Below are 7,769 nucleotides of genomic sequence, written 5' to 3'. Positions count from 1 at the left end.
TTCATAAAGTCAGTGTCATAGAGATGGACAGCCCGGAAACAGACCCTTCGGCCCATCCCGTCCGTGCTGACCCAGATATCCCAACCCAATCTAGTCCCACCTGCCAGCACCCGGCCCATATCCCTCCAAACCCTTCCTATCCATATACCCATCCAAATGCCTCTTAAATGCTGTAATTGTACCAGCTTCCACCACATCCTCTGGCAGCTCATTCCATACACGTACCACCCTCTGGGTGAAAAAGTTGCCCCTTAGGTCTCTTTTATATCTTTCCCCTCTCACCCTAAACCTATGCCCCTCTAGTTCTGGACTCCCCCACCTCAGGGAAAAGACTTTGTCTATTTATCCTATCCATGCCCCTCATGATTTTATAAACCTCTATAAGGTCACCCCTCAGCCTCCGACACTCCAGGGAAAACAGTCCCAGCCTGTTCAGCCTCTCCCTGTAGCTCAGATCCTCCAACCCTGACAACATCCTTGTAAATCTTTTCTGAACCCTTTCAAGTTTCACAACATCTTTCCAATAGGAAGGAGACCAGAATTGCACGCAATATTCCAACAGTGGCCTAACCAATGTCCTGTAGTTAAGCATATTGTAGCATTCAAAGTGTGTGGGGAGGGGTCGGGTTGGAGATCAATGAGGAAAAGTGGGAGAGGGGGTCCCATTCTGATCCCTCATTACCTGCTCATGAACACCCCCCACCCCGCCCACCCAACCAACCCCCAGCTAAGACAACACGGTCGAAGGGCTGGGGTGGGTAGGAGCATTGACAGCCAGTCCCCGAACGCCAACAGACACCCTTCCCCATTCTGTCATTCCCACTCTGGCTTCGGACCTTCTCAGAAACTCTTGGGAAAAATGAAACTCCACGTTCATGATGCAAGAAGACAAGATTTATTGCAGATGGCTACAGGGGTCAGTTAGGAGAGAATTTACAAAGCAGAGAGAGAGTCCCCACTTACAGAGAGAGAGAGAGTGGGCCCCATGGCCTGCAGATAGTTGAGGGTTGTGTGAGGTGTCGAGAGGATTGATCCGAGTTAGACATCCTGCTCCAGGTTTTCCCACAGGGTGTTGAGTTTCTCCCGTACTTGCTGGTCATATTCTTGGAGGGTCCCGGTCAGATCCTCGGCATAAGGGACGAGGTTCGTCCTCAGCTCCTGGGCTTTCTGAACAATCTTGACCTGGAGCTCAGCCACGAAGGGGATGAGGCCCTGGCGGAATTGCTCGAAGCCCTGGTTGACCTTGAGGCGGACCTCCTCTGAGTAGGGGGCCACATTCTCCTGGAAGGCCTCCACGCTGAGCTGGACCATCTCCTGGAGCTCATCCACCCCAGCCGAGAGTTGGCGGCGGACTGACTCACCGTCCACCTGCTCGTTCAGGGTGTCCTGCAGGCTCTTCAGCCCATCGGTGATCTTCTGGTTCAGCTGCTGGGTGTAAGGGGAGAGTCGGCTGTTCGCTTCCTGCAGGTTCTGCACGATCTGCTGTCGCATCATCTCGGCGTTGCTGTTCAGCTTGTCCACCAGCTCCTGGGCGAGAGGGTTCATGGTCTTGCTGAACTCCAAGGCGTACAGGTTCGCCTTGTCCACACTCTGCCTGATGCGCTCGCTGCGGAGAGAGGGTGGAAATGGACACAGGTCAGTTCACCGGCCTACCGCGCTCAAACCCCTGCCCCGCCCAGGAACCCATCTCACAACCCCGTGAAAAAACAGTCACAGCTCCCAAACAAACACCAACACCACTCCCTCAGCACTGACCCTCCGACAGTGCGGCATTCCCTCAGCACTGACCCTCCGACAGTGCGGCACTCCCTCAGCACTGACCCTCCGACAGTGCGGCACTCCCTCAGCACTGACCCTCTGACAGTGCGGCACTCCCTCAGCACTGACCCTCCGACAGTGCCCACTCCCTCAGCACTGACCCTCTGACAGTTCCCACTCCCTCAGCACTGACCCTCTGACAGTGCCCACTCCCTCAGCACTGACCCTCTGACAGTGCCCACTCCCTCAGCACTGACCCTCTGATGGTAATTGGTTTTGGAAGGATAAGCATCAATGTGAGAGTTAAGAGTCTGGAGGGAGGGTCTCCAATGGACTCTAGACTTTCGTTTTGCGATGTGCAGTTTGGAGGGTGTACTGGGAAGGTGGACCTACTTAATCTCAGCTCCAAGTTCTGACTGCTTGATGGTCTCTAGGTTCTCCTGAGCGATGTCAGTCGCTTGGCCAATGTAATCCCAGAATGCTGCCTTGGCTTCCTCGAACCTGGTGCGGTGTTCCTGTTGCCATGGGAATGTGAAGGCCTGAGACCCTGGGAGGAAAAGGTAAAGAGAGGAACTTTCAATCAGTGCCAGGCGCTAACCTCCCGGTTAGAGAGTGAGGACAACAAACCGCCTGCATTTAGAGTGTGCTCTTTCATACTGCAAAAGTATTTCGGATTGGCAAGTGGGGAACTACATTCGAGACCATGAGGAGACATGAAGACAAGTGACTGAACACTGGGTAGAACAGGTCGCTCTTAAGGATCTCTCCAAAGGATATAGGGAGGGGGTGTAGGGGCTGGAGGAGGTTACAGAGATAGGGAGGGGGTGTAGGGGCTGGAGGGGGTTACAGAGATAGGGAGGGGTATAGGGCTGGATAAATGAGAATTTAATGGCTGGTGAAGTGAACTGTTCTATCAAGGCCCGTTTACACAGGCTCAGGCCGGTTTTCACAGGCTCAGGCCAGTTTACACAGGCTCAGGCCTGTTTACACAGGCTCAGGCCAGTTTACACAGGCTCAGGCCTGTTTACACAGGCTCAGGCCGGTTTACACAGGCTCAGGCCGGTTTTCACAGGATCAGGCCCGTTTACACAGGCTCAGGCCGGTTTTCACAGGCTCAGGCCGGTTTTCACAGGATCAGGCCCGTTTACACAGGCTCAGGCCGGTTTTCACAGGCTCAGGCCGGTTTACACAGGCTCAGGCCGGTTTACACAGGCTCAGGTTCCCACGTCAGTAATGAGTTTGCTGCAACAATTGGCAGAGTCGGTGGCTATCTTGTGCACAGCATGATCCCACGCACAACAAAGGGATTTAGTTGCAGGCGACTTGTTTGTGGTGGTTGTTCATTGTGGAGTGAAGCTGGTCAGGACCTCAGGAGGGTCATGTTGGAGTGGAGAGGGGTCAGGGGAGAGAGCAGGGTTGGATGTGCTCACAGAGATCAGCACAGTACGTTCGATCTCCCTCTGCCTGAGTCAGCATGGCTGTCGGATCGATTGAGTGGGTGGCTCCTTGTGTCTGTCTGACTGTTTTGGATGCCTTCAGACCATCTCGGTCTGGGTGTCTGCTGTGGATGGACGTTGTGCATTAGCCTAGCACCTTACTCACCCTCCCGCCAATACCCAGAAGCCAGCTCACTGTTGAGGCGCGGAAGACGCAGCAGCCTGTCAGCGCACAGGCAGATCCCAGGAACCGCACCGTGACGATCGCCCACTGAGACACAAACACTGGCCTCAGAAACACAGCTCCCTCTACACCCCCCCCCGACTCCCACCATCAGGGAGACCTCTCAGTGTTCCTCTTCTGAAATAACAGGCATGCAACTCGATAGTGGGAAGGTGTGGTGATGTGGCAACTCACCAGTCAGGACTGTCAATGCCAGGACAAGGCTGATGGTCTTCATGGTACTGGGCACTGAGGGCCACGTGCAAAACTGCCCAGGATCTGCACAGAAACAACAGGTTACTACGTCTACATTATTATTTGCAACAGTGGACTTAAACTTCAGATTGTGAGAATGCAGCACTCCCTCAGCACTGACCCTCCGACAGTGCCCACTCCCTCAGCACTGACCCTCTGACAGTGCCCACTCCCTCAGCACTGACCCTCCGACAGTGCGGCCCTCCCTCAGCACTGACCCTCCGACAGTGTGGCACTCCCTCAGCACTGGCCCTCCGACAGTGCGGCACTCCCTCAGTACTGACCCTCCGACAGTGCGGCACTCCCTCAGTACTGACCCTCCGACAGTGCCCACTCCCTCAGCACTGACCCTCCGACAGTGCGGCGCTCCCTCAGCACTGACCCTCCGACAGTGCGGCACTCCCTCAGCACTGACCCTCCGACAGTGCGGCGCTCCCTCAGCACTGACCCTCCGACAGTGCCCACTCCCTCAGCACTGACCCTCCGACAGTGCGGCACTCCCTCAGCACTGACCCTCCGACAGTGCGGCACTCCCTCAGTACGGATGTTTGGATGCTGTGTGCACTGGGTTACAGTAAGGTAAGACCTGCCCTTGCCTCATCTTTTCAGAGTTTTAGAGTCATCGAGTCCTACAGCACGGGTACAGACCCTTCGGTCTAACTCGTCCTTGCCAACCCTAATCCCTAACTAAACTAGTCCCACCTGCCCGGTCCTGGGCCATATCCCTCCAAACCTTCCTTGTTCATGTCCTTGTCCAAATGTCTTGTAATGTCTTCAGCTGTACAAAACTCTGGTACGGCCGCACTTGGAGTATTATGTACAGCTCTGGTCACCGCATTATAAGAAGGACGTGGAAGTTTTGGAAAGGGTGCAGAGGAGATTTACTAGGAAGCTGCCTGGTCTGGAGGGAAGGTCTTACAAGGAAAGGCTGAGGGCCTTGAGGCTGTTCTCGTTAGAGAGAGGAAGGTTGAGAGGTGACTTAATAGAGAGGTATAAGATAATCAGAGGGTGGACAGGGTGAACCTTCTTCCTCGGATGGTGAAGGCTAACACGAGGGACATAGCCTTTAAATTGAGGGGGTGATAGATATAGGACAGATGTCAGAGGGAGTTTCTTTACTCAGAGAGTAGTAGGGGAGTGGAACACTCTGCCTGTAACAGGAATAGACTCACCAACTTTAAGGGCATTGAAATAGTCTTTGGATAAGCATATGGATGAGAATGGAATGGTGTAGGTTAGCTGGGCTTCAGGTTAATTTCACAGGTCGGGGCAGTATCCAGGGCCGAAGGGCCTGGACTGCGCTGGAATATTCTATGTTCTAAACATTGTAACTGCACCCACATCCCCCACCGCTCCCTCAGAAAGTTCATTCCAGCCACAAACCACCCTCCTGTCCTTTTTAAATCTCTCCCCTCTCACTTTAAAAACACATGCTCCCTTGTCTCACAGCCCCACCTCGCCTTGCCAACACCTTTCGTGCCTCCTGCTTTCACTTCAAACGCTCACCCATGACCTGATGCTAAAGACCCTGAGGACTCCTCTTGACCACCCTTTGTTCCGGAGTGTCAGACTGGGGAAATATCAGTGCGGCTCCTCACGTGCGCTCTCAAGTCATTGTAAATGTTTGTCGAAGAAAGAGCAAGGCCCTTGAGTCAAGTTGAAATCAGAATACTACCTGATCAGATCAAGTTAGAAACACCAGTGATTTGTTGTGAAAACACTTACCTCTTTAGATTAGCAGGTCTGAAGAAGGCAGGAGAGGTTCTATGCGAAACCTTTATATAGGCATGTCTCTAACTCGATAAGATATGATGTTGTTCGATTGGAATCCTAAAGTCCAACCTGTTATCTCCTGTCTCACTCTCCATCACTATTTATGATCCTCCTGCCTTGTTGTAACTCAAAGGCTGAGGTGATTGGCAAAATTGATTAGTTTCGCTTAATGAGAGAACTTTAAATTCTTGAAAAGAGTTCTCTGGTTATGAACAGGACTAGGGTCGTGCCAGCAGACCATCGAGTGGATGGTTTAAAGCTAGCTTTGAGATTGAGAGGAAAGATTCAGCCCTCATAATCTCAGTAACACATTTCTCTACTATTTTCGTGGGTGTTTCATTGTAAGAGAGTATGCAACAGCGTGCCAAGGCATGGTTTTGGTGTCTTTGTAGGGACCTAGGGATTCAGGAACATCATCCTTTGAAGTTTGTGTCACATTTGACAGGGGCGTTACGAAGGGGTTTAGCACCTTCCCTTCATTGCTCAGCCCTTTGAGTGTAGGAGTTGGGAACGTCATGTTGAGGTTATACAGGACATTGGTGAGGCCCCTTCTGGAATACTGTGTCCAGTTCCCGTCTCCCTGTTATAAGAAGGATGTTATTAAACTGGAGAGGGTTCCGGAGAGATTTCCCAGGATGTGGCCGGGAATGGGAGGGTTTGAGTTATAAAGAAAGGCTGGATAGGCTGGGACTTTTTTCCCTGGAGCGTCGGAGGCTGAGGGGTGACCTTATAGAGGTTTATAAAATCATGAGGGGGACAGAGAGGGTGAATGGTGGGGTCTTCTCTAGGATTGGGGCATTTCAAAACTAGAGGGGCACATTTTCAAGGTGAGAGGAGAGAGATTTAACAAAGACACGAGGGGCAACATTTTTCCCCAGAGGGTGGTCCGTGTGTGGAATGACCTTCCTGAGGAAGTTGGGGTGGGGGGGGGGGGGGGGGGGGGGGGGTGGGAGGGGGGGAACAGTTACAGCGTTTAAAAGACATTTGGATAAGGACATGCACAGGAAAGGGTTGGAGAGAGATGGGCCAGGAGCAGGCAGCTGGGACTAGTTTAGTTTGGGATTTGGGTCGGTATGGACTGGAAGGGTCTGTTTCCATGCTGTGGGACTCAATGACTCTGCCACAAAAACAGCATCTTTATACCAATTCCAGTGGCCATAGGGTGTTAGTTCTGTCTGGGTTTGAAACACTCTCAGAAGGTTCCGTACTGTCATACCAATGGGTGAGGGAGTCCACTCCGACATCACAACCTGTTTCTCAGGAGCTGGAGGTCAGGGGAATATCAGGAGTGGGGTTTGAACTAGAGATCCCCAGTTCAGTACTGACCACTGAGGCAAACACCAAACCATCAGTTAGCAGAAGAAAGGAACCGATCAGATATTGGAGCAGAATTAGACCCTTCAGTCCAAAGAGCCATCTCTGCCGTTCAATCCTGGCTGATGTGTTTCTCAACCCCAATCTCCTGCCTTCGTCCGCTCACCTTTCATTCCCCCTTACTCATCCAGAACCTACCTCTGTCTCAGTGACATGTCTCCCCCGGCCCTCTGCGACAATGATTCCCACAGATTCCCCACCCTGCGGCTGAAGAAATCCCTCCTCATCTCAGTTCCAAAGGGTGGTCCCCTTTCCCCCCCCCGCTGAGGCTGTGCCCTCGGGCCCTGGTCTCTCCTTCAGGTGCCCACTCTATCCAGGCCCTCTCAGTGTTCTGTAAGGGTCAATCAGATCCCCCCCTCATCCTTCACAACTCCATCGAGTACAGGCCCAGAGTCCTCGACCTCTCCCCATAAGACATGGCCCTTCCTCCCCCAGGGATTATTCCTGTAAACCTCCTCTGGATCCCCTTCCAACTCCTTCCTCAGATACGGGGCCCGAAGCTGCTCACAGTGTTCCAAATGCAGTCTGATCAGAGCTTCAGTACATCTCTGCTCTTGTATTCCACCCCTCGCGAAATGAACGCTCACCCTGCATTTGTCTCCCTCACTGAGCCTGTCTGCTAACCTAGAGGGAATGCTGGACCAAGATTCCCAAGTCCCTTTCTGTTTCAGATTGACAAAGTCTTTCTCCATTTCGAAAACAGTCTCCGCCCCTATTCTCCCACCAAACCTCACGGTAACCCGCACTGAACTCCACCCTGACACCTCTTTGCCCACTCCCCCAGCCTGTGTGCAAGTCCTCCTGTGGTCTCTCGGCTGCCTTAACACTTACCTGTCCCTCTGCCTACCTTGGAGTTATGGGTGTGAGCACAAGGCCAGGAACTTGTCTAAGACGCTCGCACAGAGATGAGAGAGTGTCGCTGGAAAAGCACAGCAGGTCAGGCAGCATCC

At 52.8% G+C, this 7,769-nt stretch overlaps 1 protein-coding gene across 1 annotated transcript; it reads right to left on the bottom strand.

Annotated features, from left to right (window-relative positions):
* Window positions 1–872: 872 nt before the first annotated feature.
* Window positions 873–5,197, bottom strand: LOC140458856 (uncharacterized). Its single transcript, XM_072553549.1, has 4 exons — window positions 5,179–5,197; window positions 3,613–3,696; window positions 2,152–2,305; window positions 873–1,606 (listed from the first exon to the last, which is right to left on the bottom strand). Exons 1-4 carry the CDS (start codon window positions 5,180–5,182, stop codon window positions 1,039–1,041), a joined length of 810 nt encoding a protein of 269 aa, XP_072409650.1. The 5' UTR covers window positions 5,183–5,197; the 3' UTR covers window positions 873–1,038.
* Between the last annotated feature and the right edge of the window lie 2,572 nt (window positions 5,198–7,769).

This window comes from Chiloscyllium punctatum, chromosome 34, assembly GCF_047496795.1.
Source record: "Chiloscyllium punctatum isolate Juve2018m chromosome 34, sChiPun1.3, whole genome shotgun sequence".
In the NCBI taxonomy this organism is placed as follows: domain Eukaryota; kingdom Metazoa; phylum Chordata; class Chondrichthyes; order Orectolobiformes; family Hemiscylliidae; genus Chiloscyllium; species Chiloscyllium punctatum.
The sequence above is the reverse complement of the archived record's forward strand: the minus strand, read 5'-3'. Positions and strand labels throughout refer to the sequence as shown.